At 31.7% G+C, this 26835-nt stretch overlaps 1 protein-coding gene across 1 annotated transcript in view; it reads left to right on the plus strand.

Moving 5' to 3' along the window:
* The first annotated feature begins 12821 nt into the window (after positions 1 to 12821).
* Positions 12822 to 26835, plus strand: part of LOC114334981 (uncharacterized) — a 144072-nt gene continuing 130058 nt past the window's right edge. Inside the window, exons 1-3 of the mRNA XM_028285116.2 lie at positions 12822 to 12925; positions 14265 to 14458; positions 18940 to 19113. Coding sequence (XP_028140917.2) covers positions 12822 to 12925; positions 14265 to 14458; positions 18940 to 19113 — 472 coding nt within the window. The remainder of the gene's footprint in view (positions 12926 to 14264; positions 14459 to 18939; positions 19114 to 26835) is intronic.

A 26835-nucleotide genomic window follows, 5' to 3' on the forward strand; every position in this document is an offset into this window, starting at 1 on the left:
AGCGCTCGCCTCGAACGCCCTGGTAAGGTCTGGCCTTTTCTCGTAACGCCGAGAAGCTTCGGAAATAAATAGGCCGGGTTGTGAGCAGCATCATAAATAATGTCACAGTACCCTGGGCACCAGGTACCCCGGAAATCACTCCCGATGTTATATTCGGCGTTAGCGGCCTCAAAAACCCCCAAGTAATGATTTTTGACTAATTTTTAATGGATTTGCCGAAAACTGGTAAACAGTAGGTACCCTGGGCACCAGGTACTCCGTAGATCACTTTCGACGGCATATTCGTTTTCGGCGACCCCAAAAACCTCCCGAGTAAAAAAATTGAACTCATTTCCGCCGATAATTGATGAGTTCTGAATTTTTTTATTGTGTGTTTGAGATGCACTTTAAGAATGCATTTTTTGTATGCAGTTTTTCAATATCATATCATGGCTCGGGGTCATAAAGTTTCCTGGCCCATTCACGAATCGAATGCAAAAATAATTATTAAGATACGTCTTGTCGTTTTTTTTTTCGGAGGTAAGGCCGATTTTAGTGCTTTATTGCTTCGCCTATATGCAGAAATTCAGTTTAAAGTCTTTTCTGTAAAATGAGACAAGGTTTTAATGACATAACATTTTTTGCCTCCTGCTAAAAATCACTGCCCCCTTTCTTATAGTTGATTACATGTCGTATTACCCAGAAGGCGCCACATACGCCTTTCAGCGCTCATTTAATATGTTCAATTTTTTTTATTACCTACTCCACATACTTTTTGAATCAAAACTTTTATTCTCTTAATATCCTTACTTAAAAAAGGTATACTACATTCATCTCGCTAAACTTAACCGTTTTCGAGATAAACGCATTTTAAATCTACGAGGCAACATTTTTTTATTGCATAATGTCATTGGAGTAACACCCGAAAAATAACTTAAAACCATAAAAATTTTCAAAAATGTATCGCAGATTTCTTCAAATGGAATTTGCGATACCATGACATAAATATGAGAACTGGCACAATTATTATGGTTTTAAGTTATTTGTCGGGTGTAACTACAATGATTATGCAAAAAATTATATTGTATCGCAGACTTAAAATGCGTTTATCTCGAAAACAGTTGAGTTTAGCGAGATGGAATGTAGTATATCTTTTTTAAGTAAAAATATTAAGAGAATAAAAGTTTTGATTCAAAAAGTATGTAGAGTGGGGGATAAAAAAAATTGAACATATTAAATGAGCGCTGAAATACGTATGTGGTGCCTCTGGGTAATACATCACTTTTGATGGCGAATTTAGATTTCTCGTCCCAAAAAACCCCTGCTTACCAAATTTCGTGTTTTTATCCCATGCCTGTCAGGAAATATTCAAGAATAAATAAAATAAAAGTTTAGGTTTGACACCCTATATTTCGGTTATTATCAACTTTCGTACTAAGGTAAGTTAGCTTAAATCGACCTATTTTGAGCTCAGGAATCTAAGGTTAAGCTATGGCCCATTCTTTACCAAACACCCTGAATAATATACTATACAGATATTTGAAAGTTCTAAAAGGTATATGAAGGTCTGATGACAAATTCGTGAAGACATTGATGACAGCTGATCTCTTGCTTTGTTTTTTTAAACAATCACAAAATGTGTAAAAATAATTTCTTAAATATAAAACATTTTTTAAACATTTTAGTTGTGGATCTACACTACATTTAATTTTGTGAATTTCTAAATTAAAATCCATAAACAATTGACACATAAACAATTGACAAAGATAATTGCAAAAACCCTTACTTTTGTAGTAATTTGTAGTTTATCTACAAATCGACCAAATAGTGATTATTTAAACAGCTGTATTTGCTAAACAGTAACACTATTAGAGATATGTGAACACCAGTGAATAGATTGCAATCAATTCTTTGATTCTTAAATTTTAAGATTAAAAATCTTGCTTGTTAACTTTTCAAATGACTATTAAATATAAAGAGACTACATATTAACATTGTTAACTTATTAATTAATTACTGTTTAGCTCATAACTGTGTGTCATAACTTGATATTTTTTATGTCAGGTGTTTGTAAAACTTTGACTATTAAAATTGTTATTGATGATTGTTTAGCTTATAAATATTTCTCAGAACTGATAATTTTTATATCATGCCCTTGTAAGTATTGTTCATTGAAAAGCTGATGGAAAAACACAGTTTTTTAAAGTACCTTCTATAAACAATAGGAACCAAGATAGCATTTTTCTCTTAAATCATATTTTTATTGTTTATTAACATTGAACACATAACTGAAGATCTAGATTTTATGATCCAATTTATACACTACATATTAGAGAAAACGGACCCCCCACAAAATTTTTTGTAGTTTAATTTTTTTCTCATTTATATCATATTAAGGGGCTATCCTAGTGTAAAAGTATGAAATTCATAATATACTATTTTTTGGAAATTCCTAAAAAAAAGGTACTGTACCAATTGTTTTGAAAATTTGCATGAGCATTTATTTTAAAAAGAAGTATATGTAAAACGATTTTCATAAAAATATGTTGAAAATTAAACGATTTATGCGCCATCTACTGGCACCGTGAAAATAAAAACATAGCTCCACTGCTGCAGTGATTCTGGGACTAATACAGATCCTGAAACATAAAATCTAAAAGTGATTATTGAAATATAAGTTATTTCGTATATCATCAACTAGGATTTTTGAAAAATATTAAAATTTGGAAAAATGACGAAGTGCTGAAAAAACTTTTTAAAATTAGCTAAAACATTTTCAGTTTAAAAAACCGCCAAATTGACATTTTTTATCCGACCAAAAAACCTCTAGTATAGAAAATAACTTATATTTCAATAATACCTTTGAAATTTTATGTTTCAGGATCTCTATTAGTCCCAATCACTGCAGCAGTGGAGCTATGGTTTTATTTTTACATTGCCAGTAGATGGCGCATTGATCGTTCAATTTTAAATATTTTTTATGAATTTTTTTTACATTTACGTACTTCTTTTTATAGTAAATGCTCATGCAAATTTTCAAAACAATTGGTACAGTACTTTTACACTAGGATAGCCCCTCAATCTATTTTGTATTGAGTCGGTTACTCTTGTAACACTTAACCCGACATTATCATGATTAACAAATGGAAAACAAGGAAACTTTGAAAAAATAATAAATGTACTGAAAATTTCAATGTACCATTACAGTTTCAGTTATAAAAATATTGAATTATAGATCCAAGAAATGGCAAGTATCATTGTTTATGCAAATTGTATATTTTGGATTTCATATTTAATGACTTACTTGAAAAGACTAATAATTGTCTGACCACACCATATAATGCCAACTCTTTTAAATATTTGAATAACAGTGTGCATTGTACTTTATCTCCTTTTTAAGGAAATCTATTCTTTGATTTGACACCTGCAAGAGGATAAGGTGTTTTTTGTGTAAGCTAATTGTCATTCAGAGAAAAACAATACATGTTTTGAGTTGGTAAAATAAAGGAATTCTATTTGTGTGAATTATCAATTTTTTATTAACGATTAAGAAGTGTTTTACCTACAAAGAAGTTCTTTTCATACAATCACCTTTCAATAATGTTTGTTGCCACCATGGCTCTGGAGGACACTCCCCATGGAGATGAGTAATGGTACTCCTATATTATGGAAAAAGATTAAAAAGTGGGGGGGGGCGGAGAAGTTTCCTAGTTACATTTGTTTTAGAATGGAACTTCAAATTGAAACGTATGGAACTTCAAAATGTGCTGGAAAAATTTATAATATCTTGGTTTTATGGCACATAAAACCTTCCTTTCTTTCTTCTTCTTCTTCTTCTAATGGCGCTACAACTCTTTGTGAGTCTTGGCCTGCTTAACAATGTCCTTCCATTCTGCCCTGTCAGATACTTTCCTTCGCCACTGCCTGATGTTCATGGTTTTATGGTGCCCCTCTACATCGTCTATCCATTTTTTATGGCGCCTTCCTCTTGTTCAATTTCCGTCTCTGGATTACTTTCACAGCTCGATTATTTGGCATTCTTTCTAAGTGACCAAGCTAGTTTAGTCTTTGTGACTGTACAAATCTAACAATATCTGAGCTCTGCATTAGTTCATCTAGCTCGTGGTTCTTTTTAATTCTCCGCGAACCATCTCTGCAATGTGTTGGTCTAAATATCTTCCTTAGTTTTTGCGTTTTTTAGTCCTTTTGTGCTCAAATATTCTCAGTTGATTTTCATCAGTGGTTGAAAGGGTCCAAGTTTCACATCCATATCGCTACCTACATTCTAATACCACGTATGAGGATTTTTAGGCGAAACGAGTTAGAGGTTGATTCTGAGTATATTGCGCACGCTCTACCGAATGATTCTAATCCCAAGTACGAGAAAACATTATTTCTCGTACTTGGGATTAGAATAATTCAGTATAGCGTGCGCAATATACTCCGAATCAACCTCTAACTCGTTTCGCCTAAAAATCCTCATACGTGGTATTAGAATGTAGGTAGCGATATGTGACCAATGGTCTAATTACTGTTTTGTAGATTCTAAGCTTAGACTCACGATTCAGTAACTTACTTTTCATTAAGTCTTGGTATGCATAAAAACACTTATTACCGCTAAGAATCCGTGCTTGTATTTCTTGACTGATGTTGTTGTCATTTATTATTGAGCCTAGGTAGGGAAAATTGGAGGCATATTCATAAGTATAGTTGTCTACCTTCAGATTCTCATGTTGATTCGACTTTGTGCACTCCATATATTTTGTTTTACATACTTTTATTTATACAGGGTGAGTCACCACTAACGGGACGGAAGATTATAGCGAAACGGTAAAAGATTTGAAAACAATTTTAAATTAGTAGTTTGTAAGTTGATAAAATCTACATTTTAAAATTATTTTGAAATATACAGGGTGTCCCAATAAACGGCGGCGTATCAAAGTTATATTTTTTCTTATGGAACACCCTGTATTTTATTGCATTTTTTAATTGTTCGCAAAAAATAAGGTACAGTTTCATAAGACTTCCCTATACCTATGTACAGAGTGTTCAGAGTTATGGTGACTTTTCTTAAAATGTAAAGTTTTAAAAGATGGCTTATTCTCAAGTTACTTAAGAAATTATGAAAAAAATACTTTTACATCTAAATAGTTGGATATTGGTTGAATGTATTCCATGACTAATTATTACACAATTATTCACAGGGTGTTCCAACATTTACAGTTTCATTATTGGATTATTCAATGTGTCATATGATGCTTATTTTAAATGGAGCACCATGTATATTAATACACCATTATACTAAACGGAGTCACCTCTTTCGAATGGTATATGGATGTCCTATACCTAGGTCTCATAGTTTTTGCGTAATTTACAATTATTTAAATTCTTAATTTTTAAATCGATTTTAAAACAAAAGATGTAGTTAATTAATGACATTGTATGACATTGTCACGTCATAACAGTACGGTCTGGTAATTATTTTATAATTAATGTATTCCATGATTGATTATTACACATTTATTTACAGGGTGTTCAAAATTTACAGTTTCAGTATTGGATTATTTAATGTGTCATATGATACTTATTTTAAATAGAACACCATGTATATTATTAAATCATTATACTAAACACAGGTTCCTCTTTCGAATGGTATAGGCCAATTTTACTGTTCTATAACTAGGAGTCATAGTTTTTGCGTAATTTACAATTTTCTTAAACGGTAAATTGATTTTAAAAATAATATTTATAGTCACTCTCGATTTTTGAACAGTACGAAATAAATGTTTGTTTATTGTATCATAATGAAATGAAAATTATGTCTATTTACTAGACCATTATTATGAAAAGTAGGTATATTGGTCTGTATACAATACTTTAAAAAAAATCAGGATCTTCTATAAAGTCTAAAGTCCATAAACGATAAGTTAAATATATTTATCATAACCCTGTTTGGTCTAATACTGGTGTAGTTGAGTTTAATACGGATAATAGTGGTTTCTCTTAAGTATTCTAACAGTCGTTTGACTGATTTACAATTCACCCGAAATTTTTTCTTTACTAGTATTTGGGTTTCCCGTAACAAAAAGCAGAACATCAAGCTCCTTGACGTCATCACAAATAACTGGTTTATTTTTATTTAACTTTCCGTATGCAACATTACCAGTAGCACGGAATCTATTGAGATGTCTCAAAAACGTCCTTTTTGGATGTCTTCTATCAGGATACTTTTGAGCGTAAACTTAAGAAGGTAAGATACAATTTTGCAAACACTCCCCAGTGCAAAGTACCATGTCTACTCTTTCATAGATAACGTGATTATTCATTTTTAGGAACAATTAAATTTGAATATCATACACGGATGTTTATATTTTTGATAATTACCAGACCGTACTGTCATAAAATGACGATGTCATACAATGAGATACATCTTTTGTTTTAAACTCGATTTACAGATTAAGAATTTAAATAATTGTAAATTACGCAAAAACTATTAGACCTAGGTATAGGACATCCATATACCATTCGAAAGAGGTGACCCCGTTTAGTATAACGGTGTATTAATATACATAGTGTTCCATTTAAAATAAGCATCATATGACACATTAAATAATCCAATAATGAAACTGTAAATGTTGAACACCCTGTAAATAATTGTGTAATAATTAATCATGGAATACATTCGACCAATATCCAACTATTTAGATGTAAAAGTATTTTTTTCATAATTTCTTAAATAACTTGAGAATAAGCCTTCTTTTAAAACTTTACATTCTAAGAAAAGTCACCATAACTCAGAACACTCTGTACATAGGTATAGGGAAGTCTTATGAAACTATACCTTATTTTTTGCGGACAATAAAAAAATGCAATAAAATACAGGGTGTTCCATAAGAAAAAATATAACTTTGATACGCTGCCATTTATTGGGACACCCTGTATATTTCAAAATAATTTTAAAATGTAGATTTTATCAACTTACAAACTACTAATTTAAAATTTTTTTCAAATCTTTTACCATTTCGCTGTAATCTTCCGTCCCGTTAGAGGTGACTCACCCTGTATATAGACCAAACGTAGCATCTTCCTGTTTCAGCTCTATAGCTTTTTTGCTTAATACCCTTTTGTTGCGACTTATTATGGCAACATCATTCGCATAGGCTCATATTTAGATGTTGTATTAATACAGCTGTTCATATCCAATTTTCTAACAACAGCTTCTAAAGTTAGATGAAAAAGTGTTTTTGAAAAGGCATCACCTTGCCTAACTCCATTGTCAATATCAAATGCCTCTGTCATATCTCCATCTCTTCTCGTCATAGTTTTGGAACCCTCCAAAGTCATTCTTATAAATTTAACTAACTTATTGGGTATCCCTAACATAGATAGTTGTTTTAACAGCTTTTGTCTATCTACTCCATCAAACACCTGTTTGAAATCGATATATGTATAAGTTGTAAATTGGTATGTTATATTCAACACATTTTTCATGTACATAATATGTATATACCTTTTAACATAATATGTATTTGATCTATAGTTGACCTCTTTGGTCTGAAACTACATTGGTTTTCACCAATCATTTCTTCCGAAAACAATTCCAGGCGGCTATGTATAGTTTCTGATATCTTGTAGACGACATTTAAAACTGTTATGCCCCTATAATTTTCGCAGAGTCTTTTGTCTCTCCCTTTGTACATAGGAAGTAAGAATATTCTATAGGAAGAACCTCCTTTAGAATAATATAAAAAAATGATGGTTCTATGTATCTACCATAGAAACTGAGATTATGCAATTTTTTTCAGCTCGCTTCAATTTAAAATTGCATCCTAAAAAACAGTGCTTGGACAGTTTTCCTCTTCATTTTTCCATGGCAGTATTTTACTCCTCTGTTTATTCATTTACATATAAACTGGATCATAAAATTGAGATCTTCATTTATAATCTGCCTAATTTTTAGCTGTATGTTAATAAACAATGGGAATATGATTTTAAGAAGAAGAAATGTTATCTTGGTTCCTATTGGCCATAGAAGATTCTTAAAAAATATTGTTTTTTCACCAGCTTTTCAGGGAGCCTACTTACAAGCTCATGACGAAAATATGTTGTTATAAATGTTTATAATCTAAAAAGTCATCTGCAAGTCATCAGCAATTTAAAAAAGTTTTATTAAGATCTTAAAATTGAAGCCTCAAGGAATCCATATCAATCGGTGAAATATCTCTAAAGTCACTGTTTGAATGTTACATCATCATCCTTGGTTCTACAACCCATGGTGGGTCTTGGCCTGTTCCAGAATCAGCTTCCATTCCTTCCTATCCCTCGCCTTGTTTTTCCAATTTCGCACTCCTAACACTTGCACCGGTCATCTTCCACCTGGTCCTTAAATCGTGTTCTGGGTTTGCCTCTTTTCCCTCACTCAATCCAGTCTCTGGCTATAAATGTGTTTCGATGGCTCCGCCTCATTCATTCTCTCTAAGTGGCCTAGCCACCGCAGCCTGTTTATTTTGATAGATCTACCAATACTAAGCTCACCATAAAGGTATTAAAGTTCAAAATTATAGCGTCTACGCCAGAGGTCGGCAACGTTTTTAATGTAAAGAGTGAAATACTAAATTAAAAACTCATGGCGGGCGCCAACTATTTTATGACCTAACAAATATATAAATATAAACGTATAAAAAATATACGTTTTGAATTTCTTGTCTAAATTAACAATAGTTTAAGGGCGCATTAAAATTTATTGACGGTCCCAGTGGCGCCCGCGGGCGCCGAGTTGCCGACCTCTGGTCTACGCCATAATCTGTTTTCCTCCACGTCTTTATAGATATGAGTTACGTTCAAAACAGCCTAACCAGTCTTCATCACTTTTTGTTATCGTCCACGTTTCTGACAATAAGTGAGGACGGTCTTGATTAGAGTTCTGTATTTCAATATTTTTGTTCTTTTTCATATCAATATTTTTGTTCTTTTTCATATCAATATTTTTGTTCTGACTATGTTTGATGTTAAAAGTTTCGTTAATCCATGGTATGCTCTATTTGCTAGATATATACCCCTCATAAATATTATTTATATCCTTCAAGATTTTTTCAACTTTTTTTCTTTACTGGACTATGATGTGAGAATACCATGGAGAAACCAACAGATTAGGTAGAACATAACAGTATCACATTGGTATGGATTCCTGGTCATCAATGAATACATGACAACAAAAAAGCTGATGAAGGTGTAAGAAGAGGATAGGCTACAAAATATGGTCCAGAGCTGGTTGTAGCCATTCCACTTTCTGCCACTGAAATAAAGAATGGATCTGAATACAACATAACTTACACTGGGAAAATACACCCAGTCAAGCACACAACAAATTGTATATTAAACAGACATGTGATAATAGGTCTGAAGTACTGCACAATACAAGCAGGAATCAGAATCATAACAGGTTTTCTTATTGGGCACATGCCAGTTAAGCGATACCTGCACACAACAAGGCTGTTTCAGGGAGAGTTACGATGTAGCCTCTCCATATCTCGTCACCACTGTCAGTCATGACTGTGAGACACCAGTTCTCTGAAAACTTTTTTTGGAGACTTTCAAGTGACTTCAAAAACATGGTACCAGGATTACAGAATTCCAGAATGGGTATCATGAATGAACTGAAGATGTGCAATAAAACAATTGTCTGCAGTACACCTGGCTTATAACAGGCAGCTTCGGGAACAAAAATTTTCTGATATCTTTCAATATTCTCAGTATGCTCACTTGTTCCATTGATATTGACGCTACTTTTTGTTTTAGAATCTATACTGATTGTATATTTTACCATCATCAGACTGCGATTTCCGCATGCTATTCAGTTGGGCTGACAATCCCTGGTAATTTGGCTAAAATATATGGTGGATATAACTCATTTTGCTATATTTACTTACAAAACAAAACTTTGATTGTATCATATTTTTTAACATCTCCATTTCTTGCCAATAGTTAAATGAACTGTTTAAAAAAACAGCATAGCATTGCTACTAATTTCAAATTTTTCCAATAGTTTTACATTTAATTTAAGAGATAATAATATGCATTTCATTAAGAAGTAATCTAAAGAAAGAAATTTACACTTGTATTAGAATTGACATTTTTGAAGGTATAGGTACTTCTTTAGGCACGAGGGTGAATTTTTATTTTACTGGGCGCATGCGCACACCGACAGTCGCTACATCTTTTTATGTAGCGCAAATAAGGTGTACGTGAAAAGAATATATTACTGTTTTTAGTAAATATATTTATTATAATTTTTGTGTCTTTGGATTTGTCTTCCTCGGGAATAAGATATTTTATAATAATACTAAGTATATTTCTGTACCTCGCAAGGATACAACACTATGTCCATTTTCGTAACTTTACAGGAGAGCAGTTTTAAACTTTTTTTCAACAAAAAGTGTTATTGCTGCAGCTATTTATTGAGATATTGAAACAATATTTTAATAGAACATTCTATCTATTATAGTTTACATAATACATTTGTTATAATAAAAAAAAATTTTCCTGTGTTTTTTAAACCTTTTGTGGACATGGTGTTGTATTCCTCTAACAAAGTTATTGTACTGTGTCTTAGTATGGGGTATTCAATAACAACTACAATACTATTTGATTTACAAAATTTATTTAACCAAACAATTCACCATAATACATCTATGTATTTAACGAAAATGGTATTTTAGGTACAAACCACTCAGTCGTCCTCAAGTGAGTCTCCTTCTGGATAGTCACTATTGGTACTATCACTAGTGTGCTTTAAGTTTTTATAAAAATCATGGCAAAACGTAGGTACATATGGCAGTAATGCCAATAAATATGCAGATCATTGTACTTTTGTTGTGATATAGGTATTGGAGTTTGTGATACCAGTTGCAAATCTTTTGGCAATGTAAGGTGTCGCCTTGGAAACCTAACAAAATCAATTTCCTGGTTTTCATCATTAAAATTACTTTTCAAAAATAGAGTTCCCATGCTGTTTTGTTTTACTTGCAGTTGAACAGTTTGACAGAAGAACTTGTTGTTTATTGATGTCTCTCTTTCTATTAATAAAAGGAGGATTTTGAGATATTTTGATATGGTACAAAGACCTAAAATTTTTAAAATCTTCTAATTCCATATTATGTACGGTATATTTCATTGATGTTTGTCTGACTAACTGCTGCCAATCCCAGGGTGTTTAAATAGACATGTTGTTAAGTTTTTTTCTCTTTCGCTCTATCAGCGCATGGACAGTGTCCGCCTCCATGTGGGTGTGACCCTTTAGTAGAAACTTCTGGGTGATCATTTTTACTTGTGGATACTTATTGAGTACCCAAAAGAAACACATAATAAGGCTAACATTTTTATTCTGGCCGTAACAATTGTCTGACCATAGTATGATTTCTTCTATTTCACTGCCAGGAATGACGGTATCTGCCTTGCTTTTCAAATCATACCTTAATTTAGATTCATCCAGATGTCTATAATGTTCTTCTTCAACAGATTTTTTTTCATCTGGCGTCAAATTATTTTTTAGTTTTGCTTGAAAAAATTCACATGCGTCTATTTCTGGTGGTTTGAAAGTCAACTTAAATTTTTTGTTGAACACATCATAGTAGAACCATTGTTTAGCTCTTAACATAGGGTTGAAATCATTGTTATTGCAATGCTCTATATACAGTTCATACATTTTCTCTACATTCAGGTGCGTACCCAAATACGTACCGTAAATAACTTTAAACACACCGTAAATGGCAAAAGTACTACCTGTTAGATCACTAATAATCTACTACTTGTCATCATAAAGAAATGCAACCGTGTGCAACACTATGTGTGGCGGTAATTCACATGCGTAGAGGGATAAAACATTAAGTCCACATGGTGTTCTATCCCTCTAAGTAAAAATGGACTTGATCTTGTTTTAAAGGTCGCTATCTCCGTTAGCAAATGGTTTAGACCATAGTGCTCTATTACTCTAAATAAAGTGATAAAAGTTGATTATTAATATGTGAAAATGTCAAAACTGAAAAAAATGGACTTAGTGTTGTATCCTTCCGAGGTACAGATTTAAAGTATTTTTGTACTTCATTTGGTCTATTTGTTAGTAGGTATGAGAAATCTTGTAACCTGTCAAAGCAAAGGGAGTATAGCTCAGTGGTAGTACGTTCAACTGGAGATTGAGAGGTCCCCGGTTCAAATCCGTGTGTTTTCTAATTTTTTTTTTATTTTGTTTTAATAAATTTTTTTAGAAAGTAGTCAAGTAAAAATTAGTTTAATCTTTAAATAAAATACAAATAACCTGTTGAAGGTATATTTATTTCGTTGAAGTCATATAATAGAAGTATAACTTCTTAACGTGTGTACAAAGTACACACACACATTCTTTTTTATTTATTTACTGACACATGTATCTTTACATTTAAAAACTTAAGTGATTGCATGATTCTTTTTGGAACTAGTAAAACTTTACAACCGTTTAAAGAACCACCTACATATCTCACAATCACTAGAATACAGCGACTTAGATTGTCAGGGTTGCCAGATTGGGGTATTTTCCCACAATTTTGGCGTAATTTAGAAAACGTGTGGGGGAATTTTTATAAGCAGAAATGGTTGGGGGATTTTTTGGGTGGATAATTATGGAGGATTTTAAGAGGTCATGGTAAATTAAATTTGCATGAATGTATATTCTATGTTATTCTTTATTAAAATGCTGCAAACATTTAAATTTGGGCGATTTGAGCTTCAATTTGGCGGAATTTCAGTTTCTAAGTGATTTATAAAATCACATCTGGCAACTGTGTAGATTGTCTTGTCATGCAGCGGGAATGGATGATAACAGGCTGACCAGAAGAGCTGTAGATAGTAAATGCAGAGGACCAAAAGGAAGGCCACATATAAGACGGGAGAGTGATGGCAGCAGATGCGTACCGTTATAACTTTGCCGTTTAACGAACATTAAAATTTAGTGGTTGGAGGGCAGGACTTCACATATTTGAGGCAGAAATTGCAGACCTCAAGGCGCAATTTGGTCTGCAGGGCCATTGGAAGAAGAGTTTTTAGAGTTGAATTAATTATTGTCATGCATGTGTTAGCGGCCAAACCCGATTTCAGGACAAACTAGTTTGGCCTAGGCCAAACTAGTTTGTCCTAAGCGCGTTAGGTTAAACTAGTATGGCCTAGGCCAAACTAGTTTGTTCTATCGCGCGTAGGCCAAACTAGTTTATCCTGATATAAATACTTACACTTCAGGCCAAACTAGTTTATCCTGATATAATGAAGACTCACACTTCAGGATAAACTAGTACGGTCTTAGTACTAGTACGGTAGTAAGGACTTTTACATGTGGGGAATTCCCAAATCACTTCCCAACAGGGATGGCAAAAAAAATTGTACATCGATATATTGTATCATATTGATACATGCTATAAATCAATATATTCTTGTATAATTAAATAATATAAAAAATAATAAATAAAAGGATGAGGTTTTCTCCAAAAATTTAAAGAAAAGTTGAAGAAAGACTTCCGTGTAAAAGGTATATTTATTAAAACCCCAATAAAGGGCTACATTAAAAGACAGAACGTTTTCGCTCTAAAGAGAGCATCATCAATGTTCTAAACAAGCTCTACATGCTAAGCCACCAAAAATACATAGGTTAAAACCCTTAAAACGCCGACCAAAAGTCTTACATTGGCTTGTATTATGTTAAACCCTGGCGATGGGTGAAAATGAAAAAATAATGGGTTATAATGCTGTGAGGTATATCTTTTTCATTTTCACCCATCGCCAGGGTTTAACTAATACACGTATTATGTATACAGTATTTACCCTAAATACTTCTACAACTCTTAATAGTGTCTTCTAAACTTACGTTTAAATCAGCAACCAATCTGTAATCAGTTATTTACTTTCGACTAGATTAAATTGGTTTAGACTAGGTAAACTAGTTTATCCTGATATAAAAACATACACTTCAGGATAAACTAGTTTGGCCTGAAGTGTGCGTCTTTATATCAGGATAAACTAGTTTGGCCTGAAGTGTGTATTTATATCAGGATAAACTAGTTTGTCCTAGGCCAAACTAGTTTATCCTAACGCGCTTAGGACAAACTAGAAATCGGGTTTGGCTGGTAACATATATACATTTTGCCGTATTTCCAATAGTATCAGTAATGTAAATACATATCAGATACACAAGCAACTAATGAATGGTTAAATAAGTATTTTTATTAATTAAGAGTGTAAATTATTTATTATTTATTTTTACAGAAATCTGAATTTATTTTAAGAAATAAAGCGGAAACTTATGGAACCAAAGTAAACTCCCTGATTGATGTCTGGAAATCTTTCTGTACTATAACAGAGAAACCTTATGATATCCAACAGGTACTGGAAATTCTAGATTGGGCTAAACTACATACACTAGAAATAGTCCTCACTCCAGTTTGGAAATCACACGAAGGTAATGAATATTTATAATGTTTTTATTATTTATAATTAATAAATAATAGAAACTTGCGTTCATTGAAATCGGCCCTTAAAAATTTGGTCATTTTTTATGTTTAAAATTTCCTAAACCTCTTGTCCGATTTAAGTAATTTTTTTAATATGTTATAGCCTTATTCTAACAATATCGCTGTAATAATATTGTTGCTAAGCAATTAAATTTTCATTGTATACCGGGTGTATGAATCAAACTGTGTTTTTTCTCAAAGTTCGCATTGTAGCATTTATAAAATACTGAAATTAAAACCCAACTATCGTTGGGTTTATGTAATATTGTAGCATTTATAAATATTGTAGCATTTATAAAATACTGAAATTAAAACCCAACTATAGCCTCAGGTTTTCTTAACAGTCTGTTTTTTATTAATTCGCTTATGTTGGATAATAAAAAGTCAGGTACTTTAACAACTACAGTCGGAAAAATGAAAGAATACCCATGAACGATCACATCAATCACATATATTGTCCAAGTAAAAAATACTGTAGAATAGCTTTAAGCCGGTGAAATATGATATTCTTCAAATATAGATGTTAGGTCAAACGTTTAAGAAGCGGCCCTTTGTGAAAGCATCTGTGTTTTTACGGCCAGACCTCCCGCATATCTATTCACAAGTTTCGTGCAAAACATTAGTTTTAGTTCGGTAGCCTAGCAGTGTATTAGTACTGGAGTGTACGTGTGTTAAGTGATACGAGTGTTTTGTTTGCTGTAATTATTTTAAATATTGGTTTAGTATTTCGTTTGGAGAGTGTCAAGTGTTGATTATTGTAATTTAATTAATGTGAATAGTGATGTGGCGCCCGTGGGATAATGTAAATATCGCGTACGATAACGCTGATATTGTAGAAATTGCCAGTGCTAGTGTGAATGTAATTACTAAAAAAAAAGAGATCGTAAAGAAGATTCGAATGCATTTAAATGCAGAAACACAGCAAGTATGTTTGAATGTATACAAAAATCTACGTACGAAATTCGGCTTCGATGAAACACTATTGGCACAAGCCAACTCTGATTTAACAGAAATTCCACTTTCTACTGTATATAAAATAGTTAAAAATGAACCCTATCATCGCAAGAAACGATGTGACTACAAATTTTCAAGACCTTTAAATCCTTCACTTGTAAAACTATTGAAAACCACAATATACGACTGCTACAAAAGCAATGAAATACCTACAATAGAAATAATAAGAAAGAAATTGGAAACAACCGGTCGAAATATGAACTGCTGTGAGAAAACTCTTCAAAATTGGATAAAAAAAATGGGCTTTAAGTTCAAAAAAATAAATAAACGTCAAGCAATTAAGGAAAGCCAAAGAATAGTCAACAGACGTAATATGTACCTAGAAGAAATTACTAAATATAGGCAAGAAAATAGGAGAATTTATTATTTAGATGAAACTTGGTATGATACCCACGATACAGTAAAGAAAGGATGGACAGATGGTTCAAGCATGTGCATACCAGAAATGCCTGCAAATAAAGGCTCGCGACTAATTATTGTACATTGCGGAGGAAGTGAGGGATGGGTTCCGAATGCTTTAAAATTATGTGGGAAGAAAATGGAAGATTGTAACGTTGACTACCACAAGAATATGGAAGCTGACATTTTTGAAGATTGGTTTGAAAACTCGCTGATCCCAAACTAGGAGAAAAACAGCGTAATAGTGCTTGACAACGCTTCCTATCATTCCCGACAACTCACTAAAATACCAAATACATCTTCAAAGAAAGCTGACCTGCAAAATTTTTTAATGGAAAATGATTTGTATTTCGAAGATTTTTACACAAAAAAAAACAACTTATTGAAGTTCTACACACGAAGCAATTTAGAAAATTATACGCTCTAGAGAGTATTGCCAAAAAGCATGGACACACTATATTGAGACTTCCCCCCTACTTTTGTGTTTTCAATCCTATTGAGTTAATTTGGGGACAAATTAAACCAAGTATAAGGCGTTCAAATAAATTTCCTAAATTTGACAAAAAGGTAATTGAGATAATTAAAAAAGAAGTAGCCAATATTACCAAAGTAGACTGGCAGAAAAGAATCGCCAAAGTGATCAAAGTGGAAGAATATTACAAGAAGATTGGGCACTTCCACATTAATGGTGGAAATAAATTTATTATTGAATTGGGCGATGATAATGACGAAGAAAATACGGAAGAAGGAGAAAATGAGTTAAGTGTATCAGTATTTTAATTGTTGTGTTGTGCAATTCATTTTCCAAGCATAAGTGTACTAATGAAAAGAAATGTTATTAAAAAATTGATAAAATTTACAATATAAACACATACAATATTATGTCCTGCTTTAACGGTATTTACCTAAGTATAAATAAATATTTTTAACTACATATTTAATTACCAGAAAACACCAGCTGCCGGCCTAATATTAAAGAAGAACAACCCAAAGAAAGCTACAAATCTTACCTATTACACTACATAGATTGCTTGAACTATAATTCAGATTATTAATAATCTATCTCTGTCGTTTTTTATTTATGAAAAAAAAAACAGCAAATACAAAATATGTGATTGATGTGATCGTTCATGGGTATTCTTTCATTTTTCCGACTGTAGCATGTTCTTCATCAGTACAGAGTGTTTCTAAATAATTGCGACCAACTTTTAATAATTCTGCATGAAAAAATAATGACAGTTTGTTTTATAATCGTATGTCCGCAAATGCTTCGGGGATGTTGAATTTTTTCTTACAAACTGACGATTTATTTATTGCTTTAAAACCGGTTGAGATATGCAAATATCTTTTAAGACGTAGTTATTGCACGTTTTTTGAAATTCAATTAAGAATTTAATATCCACCATTGGCCTGCACCAATTATTTGGTATGAATATTGGGTACTTAATAGATTATGAGAAATCTGAACAAAAACTATTGTAAATGAATAAAATGAATTAAATGTAATCCTTAGTGTCACTGAGGTTCTGCATATTAGTGCGACCGTTTTCATAATCAAGTGTCTAGTCTGTTGAAATCGTTTTAGTAAACTTTCAAAAGTAGTTTATCTTCTTGGTTGTCATCTATCAGGGAATTGTTGATAATAAATTCTTATTGCTAGTAGCACATTTTTGTTATACTCTAATAGCACAAAAACCACATTAATCAGTTCCTTATTAGAAAAATTCATATTAATAATGGTAACAAAGCAACTGGAACTATAAAAATAGTATAATGCCAATTGTTTAAGCAATTTTAGTGTCATAGCCAACTAAGTAGAATATTGTATGTTTTTATTAATATTTTACGCACCAGCAAGCTTAACTACGTAGGCATTTTGATATCTCAACCAATATGGTTAAATAAAGGATTAGTCTAGATTAATGTCTATTTTTCTTTCGAAAAATTATTTTTTATTGAATATTTTCACGGTCACCTAATAATATTTCACGTAATTTTTGTTGCAATTAATGTTTGGCTTAAAGAATCACGAATAACTCACAAATTAAAGCACTTAGGTATAGGGAATGCTTAATAAATAAAAAATTACGATAAAATATTTCATTACAATACTAAAATGCAGGCTGTTCCATTTAAAAATACTTAGATAATTCTTATTCCGAGTTTCGACCAACCTTGTATACTAAAATTAAACATTTCGCATTAATAATAATGTTTAACAATAGTAGACTAAATTAAAATTTGTTTGAGCATAAATGGAAATTTTGATGTTAAATCACTACAATTCTACAGGGTGTAAATATTGGTACGAAATTAACAAAAAAACGTAATTATCTTTTAAACTACCTCGTATAATATTAAAAAACCCTATATTTTAAGAAAGAAAAACATCGAGGAGAATCTAAAAATGTAAAAATATACAGGGCGTTCCATTTAAAAAAATATAAGTTTGTGTCACCCTGTCAATACGGGTGGCCCTGTATATTTTTGGAAATTATTTTTAAATTATGGCCTTATTATGTCCCAACTTTTATGTCAATAATTTTTTTTCGTATCTCTTATGACAAACGAATAATTGGACTTTGTCACACTAATGCCCCACCCTGTATGTAGAGAAATTGAAAATTCTCTACAGGTCGGAGTGCAGAATCCTTGGTGACTATCTATTGCCTGGGCTTTTTACAAATTTATAAAGCATACAGGCCCATAAATAGCGGACGATGGGAGAATCTACAATATACATTATCACCTGCCCGCTTATCTAGATAAAATTCCAACAGAATTCTGCATCCATAGTACTTAAATATGAGTAAAATAAAATAAGGAAAGACAGTTTTAGATTGAATTCGATTCGGGGGGCCACCACCATCGGCTGACCTAGGTTTCTTCTTTTATTAGTTGTTAGAAGCGAACTCTTTTTCATTGTTTAGACATTGAAAAACTGCTTGATTCAATCACTCTTGCAGTATCTTCATGCAAAATTATAGCTAATATTTAAATTACTTTTTCTTTTTAGATGTTTACAAAGAACAGTTATTGTCTTATATTGACCAATCTGAAAAAAATCTATGTAGAAAGAGCGAAGTTCTCGGACAAAGATGTAGACAATTGCTAGATGTAGCCAAAGATCCTTGGGACGATCCTGTGTTAAACAGACTGATGAAGGAAGACATCACAATCGGACCAGCCGGTAATTTATATAATTTATATTTCAACATTATCCTCGACACCTAATGGTAAAAGAGGCAACCGATTATGTATGTATGTATATTTCAACAAAGTACTCAACTCCAAGAAGGTACCACAATAATTTTATTAAAATGTTAAATATTAAAAATATTGGTTGCGTTTCGGCCCAATACGAGTCATCATCAGCAAAATACAGGAAAACTCAAAGAACTGGGTCTAGGACATTTCGCCGTCGCCGTTTCGCCGTCGCCATTTCGCCGTCGCCATTTCGCTGTCGCCGTTTCGCCGTCGCCGTTTCGCCGTCGCCGTTTCGCCGTCGCCGTTTCGCCGTCGAGCCATTTCGCCGTCGCCATTTCGTTGTTAGCATTCGTACTTATAATTTCGGGATGATCATTACTTGTATATAAGTTTTGAATGGTTTCCGAACGATTATATACTATCACTTTTGCATAATGAAGTTTTTTATTTTTAATACAGTAAAAACAATTTGAAATCCCTTTTCTCAATATCAAGATTAGTCCGAAACTTCAATGCCGATGGAGATATTTTAGAATATCTTAGAGGACTTGCCCATAATTATGAAATGTAACTTTTTAAATATTTTTAATACTGTAAATATTTTATTTTTCAGACGAAAACAATGTATAGTTGAATACGAAAATATAACTTGGGTTTACGTGGTTTTACTAGCAACATCAGCATTTTATTTACACTGACATTTAGTATAAAAAAAGTTAGTATGTTGTTATCACGTTCTTGTAAACTTAACCAATGCCGGGATGGCGACGAAGAAACGGCCGACGGCGAACTGGCTCGACGGCGAAACGTCCCAGTCCGCAAAGAACTTACCTACAATACATAATTAAATTAGACATAAAAAACCAACATGTTGGGACAACGCCCACCTTAGTCAAGAAACTTACCCACAGGAAGAAGGAAGAATCGATTAGGCTCGATTGCATGTATGTACACAAACATTTTAAAAATTACTTTTTGTAATATATATATATATATATATATATATATATATATATATATATATATATATATATATATATATGGATTCCGACTTTAGGAAGCCAAAAACGCTATATCGCACCGGTCATACGAAGCCCGACACCTCCTTACGAAGCCCGGATTCGGGCTTCGTAATTCTTTAATGTTATTTCCCCAAAAAACGTACTTTACACCATCTCTCGATATTTTAACCAAGCTCAGAACATGTAAATACGCTTGGGCTTCATATATATTCGGACAAATTTTAGAAATGTACCATAGGTAGCTCTGAAATCATGATTAACAATACGAAGCCCGGGCTTCTTATGCCTGGAATTATTATCAAAACATACACTCGTAGTTCATGGTATCTACCACCAGTTTGCGCTGCGAAAAAAAGTATATACTCTGTAGAAGTTCAGCAGCGTTAGGAAGCCCACATTGAGCTACCGATTATAAGAAGCCCTGAAGTTTGGCAACGTTTTTGCGTATGCCTCAAAGTATTATAAGGTTGTAAACATTTTTAATATTACCTGGCAATGCACATTTTTCGTATTTTTGGGTCGTTCATCGTCATTTATCTTGTGTACTAAGACTCCCGAGAACAGATTATGGTAATTCTTAGCATTACCTGTACACAGTAAGATACCGACAGAAAAAAGATTTAAAAATTGAATCGCAAAAGAATTATTTATTTTAATTGATACAATTAATACAAATTAATAGTTTGTATTACTAATTTACTACTTTAGTTTGTAATAAGCCACAAAATTTGCCACCAAATAGGAAATTAATATGACAAATTAAATTATTGTTTTTTTTTAAAGGTTAATGCCTCGACAACTAATGGCCATTGGCATGGTAGGTATGGTAATTTTTAACAGTTAGGTACCTAGTGTAATGTGTAGTGTGTGTGTTGAGTAAGTGTCTTGTTACTTTGCAAAGTTGACGTCATTGTCTTTGCAAAGAGACGCTAACTGTATCTGAACGTCTGCGGTCCCTCCGGTGAGTACCGATCCCACAAGGGCAGAAACTATTTTCGTTTATTAATTTATAATAAATGAAACATTTCTGACCCTGGTGAGATTCGAACTCACAACCATTAGGATTTTTCGATCCAAAGGTAGGCGCTCTTACCACTCAGCCAAGGACGGGGTTAAAGTTATTATTATTAAATATTACTTTATAAAATTAAAAATAGTCATTCTTACGAATTATGCGTATTATTCTGATTCTGATACGATGAACATTTGTTTGTTGGGTCTGAGCCACACAATTGAGGGTTAGGCCACTGTTTCATTCGTATTTTTAGTATTTGTCAAGGCAACAATACATTATGTAGTGCCATCTTGCCAAATATAGAGCTAGATTGTGTAGACCACTGTTGAACCATATATCCAATTTTTCTGCTTTTATTGATGTATTAATCTAAAAATGCTCAATTTGTGGACTGTGCCACTGTTGCTCTGAGCGCCTCATTTAATACAAATACAAAATATTTAATACAAATGCATATAGATTTTCCCTTCGGAAAAAATCAAACAATATAGATCTTTTTTAATTTCATTAAGGGGATGGGTACGTAGTTTCTGCTGAAATGCTACTCAAATGGAATTCATTTTTTTTTTCGAATTCTGAGAAAACTAATAAGTATTTTTGAAAATTTTAAACTCAGAATAAGAGATTACGTTATTAGCGAGGGCCGAAAGTCCCTGAGAACTTCTATAATGTTTATTTTAATAAGTTACAGGGCTAAAAAAACTAAAAAAAAAATTAGTGTGACTTTTAATTTCAAAATATCTCATTCAAAATAAACTTTTTTTTATTGTAAGAGACTTTCGGCCCTCGGTAATAATTTAGTCTTTCATTTTGCGTTTAAATTTTTCAAAAATATTTATTGTTTTTTTTTCAGGATTTGAAAAAAAAAATGAACACAATGTCCGTGGTAATATTTTCCAAATCTTTGTCAGTAGTAAATAGAATATTGCCAGCATATTGTCAGTCAGACAGTGACAATTTTAAATATTTGACCTGGCATCGGGAATATTTTCAGTTGTTGATTAAATAATATTGATAGTGTGAGTGTGTTTGATAAATAATTGATTTAAGACGTGAACTGTTGTTACAGATGTTCAAAATTGTAAGCGTTTCATAGTAACAATATATTATTAAAAAATCACTTTATCACTTTTCCTCTTTTCTCGATTGATTATTAGCTTTTGTTGTACAGTAGATAAATTATTACTGAATACATAGGTAGTGAAAAAATTATCAGTAGTAATTGCACAAGAGCTCTGAAATTATCGAATTTTTCCCGAGTGACACTTTGACAGTATTAATTTCACGACTCGAAGGGGAGTGAAATTACGTCAAGTGGCACGAGGGAAACAATTCGATAATAATTTCAGAGATGGAGCTGCAATTTGCTGCGATTATTTCATGAATAAAACTGTTTAAAACCAAAATTTTATTGTAATTTATTTATGTAAGTACAAATTAGTACAATTAAACACACAGTTGTTATAAATATTTGACGATTGAAAGTCATCACTTTTATAAGTTTTAAAACAGTAATTTTCATTAATGTCACTGAATGTATTTTTTCCTAGCAATGAAGGGCATCTGAAGTAATATACTTGACGATGGGATATTATTAAAAATGATCAATTTAATTTGTATTTCTGTAGCTTTCTATTGGTCGGAAATATGAAATAATCATATTAATTAACTGAATTAACAATTAAGGTAATTAATTATACTAGTAAAAGTTATCCAAGAACATTCAAAAGCCATCTTTACAGTTAATGATGAAATTGTCAAGTAAAGTTTACATATCCATACCAGTGACAATTTTACTACAAGTAATTTGCCGTGTAAAGACAGAAAGAGTGGGGATAGCCTTAAAATATTTGCGAATTATGTACCGATGGCCATAAGAAATGTTTAATAAACAACATATTAAAAAGTTCTACTCTAGAAGTGGGCACTTAATTTTTTATTAAACAAATGAACTGCGAAATTAGATGTTTCTTTAAATAACCCCGAAAATATAAATTTTAGAAAAAAAACTGACTTTTGACTATTGAAAAATTCAGACTATTGAAAAAAACCTTATAATATAAGATTAAAATTTTTATAAAATTAAATCTGTAGCTTCTATAATTTTTTATTTATAACGCTAAAGTCACCCTTCTCACAAACATTGGCGCACTGTAAACTAGCGAAGTGCACGGCTGAGTTATTTCAGTGTATTTATCTAATTAATGGATCAAATAAAAGTTTACAAATTGGACAAGAAAGAAGGAAATTAAGAGAAGGAACAAGAAAGGATAGATTAATTGGAAAGAAGAACAATTAAGCTATCTTATGGTTATAATAAAAAGAAATAAAATGTATGGGCATAAGTACGGTGTGGGTTGAATTTTGTTTAAACATTATTTAAAATTGTGTAACTAATAAAATTTTTCTTATAAAGCTCTCAAATTTGCACAACTTACCTTTCAAACATCTTACTAAACAATGTTTCATTCAAAAAAATGCCAAAAATTTAATTCAAATGATATGACGCAAAAAATGCAATTTTTGAAAACGTTTACGTAAGTTTTAAGTAAAAACGTAGTTTACAGAATTACCAGCATTTTAAAACGGTATTACTCAAGTTTGAAAATTTTTTTACAATTTTATAGGTGATTTTTTAAAGCATTTGATGTATTTTTTAAAATGTACTCAATAATTTTATTTTAGAAATGAAATAAACTATTCCTTTTTGACAAAAATTAAGAAAGATAACAAAAATGTAATACAAAAACCGAAAATTACCAACTAAAAAATTGTTTATAAAAAGTGATCAAAAATGTTTTCTCTAAAATTTAATAATAAGCTTGAACAATAATACATTTGTAATATTTATACATTACCAGACGTCTTTCATTTGATAAAAAATAAAATAAGATTAAAATGGGAACGACAGTGGGAAAATACTGTAGAAAACTCACAAAATACCTACTTTAAAATACATCCTACCCTACCATCCCCACCTCTATATATTTTCAACTACCCTACTTCAAAATTCTTTTCGGCAAGTGTTTTTCGACTTAAAACAAATCATGGGCGATTTCCATCGCACCTTGCTAAGCTGGGCATTATACAGTCCTCGGCCTGTAGTTGTGATCAGAACTCTTACGGAGATCTAAATCATATATTTTTCGGTTGCAAAAAACATTTTAAAAAATCCAATGATTTAATTCGTACACTTATTGAAATGAAATATTTTCTTCCATTAAATCTCACACACATTTTGTTAGCTGCCAATAAAAACACCTTGAACTTTTAGTAAATTTTATTAAAGAAAATAAAATACAAATTTTAAACGGCATAACCCACATCTCTGTAGTTATACTATAAGAAAATTCCTTTTACAACTTTCTGTGGCAAATGGACTTGATTCCTTGCCATTATCTTTCCACACACACAATAATACATTTTCAACAAAAAAATATTTTTAGCTCTTAAACATTATGTCTGCGTAACTTCGAACCTATTAATAACTTTTTTATTACCAGTTTTACGAAAAAAGTTATTCTTTATAAAATACTCTGCATCGTATATGATCTCAGATGCAACCATCAAATATAAAATTTTAGTAATTTTACATACGAGGTTTTACATACGATTTTACATTTTGACATACGAGGTATGTAAAAAAAATATGAATTTCACTCAAGAGTAAAGTACCTTTAGATTTCACAATATCGAAAATTGCTATTAAAAAAAGTTGTTTGGAATTACAAAATATGTTTCACTGTTCAATTACATTCTTCTAAATGAGATATTGTGAACTATAAAGGTATGGTATGTTTAACAGTAAATGGTCGAGTTCAATTAGTTACCACTATAAACATCCTGGAATAACCGATAATAGTATAAAAGGTCCGGTTTCAGGTAAAATTTAAATATGTTTTCTGGTAAAATTTCTTTGCTTTATTATGGGATTACCCATACCGTCTTCTTCTTCTTCTTCTTCAAGTGCCGTCTCCTAATCGGAGGTTGGATATCATCATCACTATCTTTACTATATCCACCGCTGCTCTAAAGAGTTCTATAGAACTTCATCTAAACCAGTCCCTTAAATTCTTACCGTCTAGTAAGTGTTAATTGTCAAAAGACCAACTCTGTCTACCTCGGTTGCTTATCGCTCCGGGTGGGTCTTAACAATGGGCCAGGTCAGATAAATTTAATAATATTTACGACCGCACTAATTGAACTCTACCATTTACTGTTGAACAAACCATACTGAACTGTTAAGCAAAAGTCATATTTTTTACATACCTCGTATAAAATTGAAAAAGTTTGATATCCGTAATTTGAGAAAACATTGAATTTTTTTTTTCAATTAGAATGATGTAATTATAATAAAACATAGTTTTTAATTCCCAACAACTTTTTATAATACCCATATGTTGATATTCTGGAATATAAAGGTACTTTACTCTTTAACAAAATTCGAATTTTTGACATACCTCCTATAAAATTGATAAAACTTGATATCTGATGATTGGGTTTTAGATTTTAGACTATGCAGAGCAATTTATGAAGAATAAACTTTTTTTCGTAAAATTTGTAATAAAAATGTTTTAAATACGGTTCCTTGCTACGCAGACATAGTGTAGAAGAGCTTCTTTATAAGCATTTTCAAATTGTAATGCCACATTCGGATTCAGCATAATCAAAAACAAAATAGAAACAAAATTCAACGATATTTTTAAAATTATTTTAAATTATATAATTTAACATGATTGTTTGGAATTAAGAACTATATTCTGATATGCAATTTCATCCTTCTAATACAAAAAAAAATTTGAAAATTTTTCTAATCAATATTATTTTTAGTTGTTTATTTCAATTATGATACATATAGCTATTTGTATAACAAGGGAGGAAAGTGCTACTTTTCCTCCCGAGAATGAAGTTTACTGCCCGACGCGTAGCGGAGGGCAGTAATCATTCAAGGGAGGAAAAGGCACTTTACTCCCATGTTATACATATGGTTTTTCCACCTTCCTCAAATAACAAGTCATTTTTTCATTTTTACTTAATTTATTTATGTAACTAACCAACAGAATTTATTCGAACTAAAACTAATAAGTACGTACAATATAACTGTCAATTGTCAAATATAAGTCAAAATAAAAATGTAAACATTGTTAAATCAAAATAACAATTTACAGTTTTTTACCATTCTGTGAAATACAGAGTGTTTTATAAATAAACGTTAAAATGTATACAAACTTACGTAATAGAAAATAGATATTGTACGTCAATAGGGCGTCAATAAGTTATATTTTTATGAATGAAATACCATGATGTCACTTTTACTTTTCCTCCCTAGGGAGGAAAAGTCCAACTTTGCTCCCTACAATCAGGTCCGGAAAAGTATACTTTCGGTAGAGGTAGGTGGAAAACTCTTTTATTATTCATTTTACGACAAACAGTTATTCTTTATAAAATGTTCTACAGGGTCTAAAACCTAAAATACAACCGTCTTATATCAAATTTTGTCAATTTTATACGAGGTATATAAAAAAAATATGAATTTGCTTCAAGAGTACTTAAATAATATACCCTTATTTTTCACAATATTGAAAATTGTGCTTATGTAAAGTTGTTTAGAACTAAAAACCATAATTAACCAGCCAGTGGTGGCTATATGAGATTTTCTCTCACGGTT

This window comes from Diabrotica virgifera, chromosome 10, assembly GCF_917563875.1.
Source record: "Diabrotica virgifera virgifera chromosome 10, PGI_DIABVI_V3a".
In the NCBI taxonomy this organism is placed as follows: Eukaryota; Metazoa; Arthropoda; class Insecta; order Coleoptera; family Chrysomelidae; genus Diabrotica; species Diabrotica virgifera.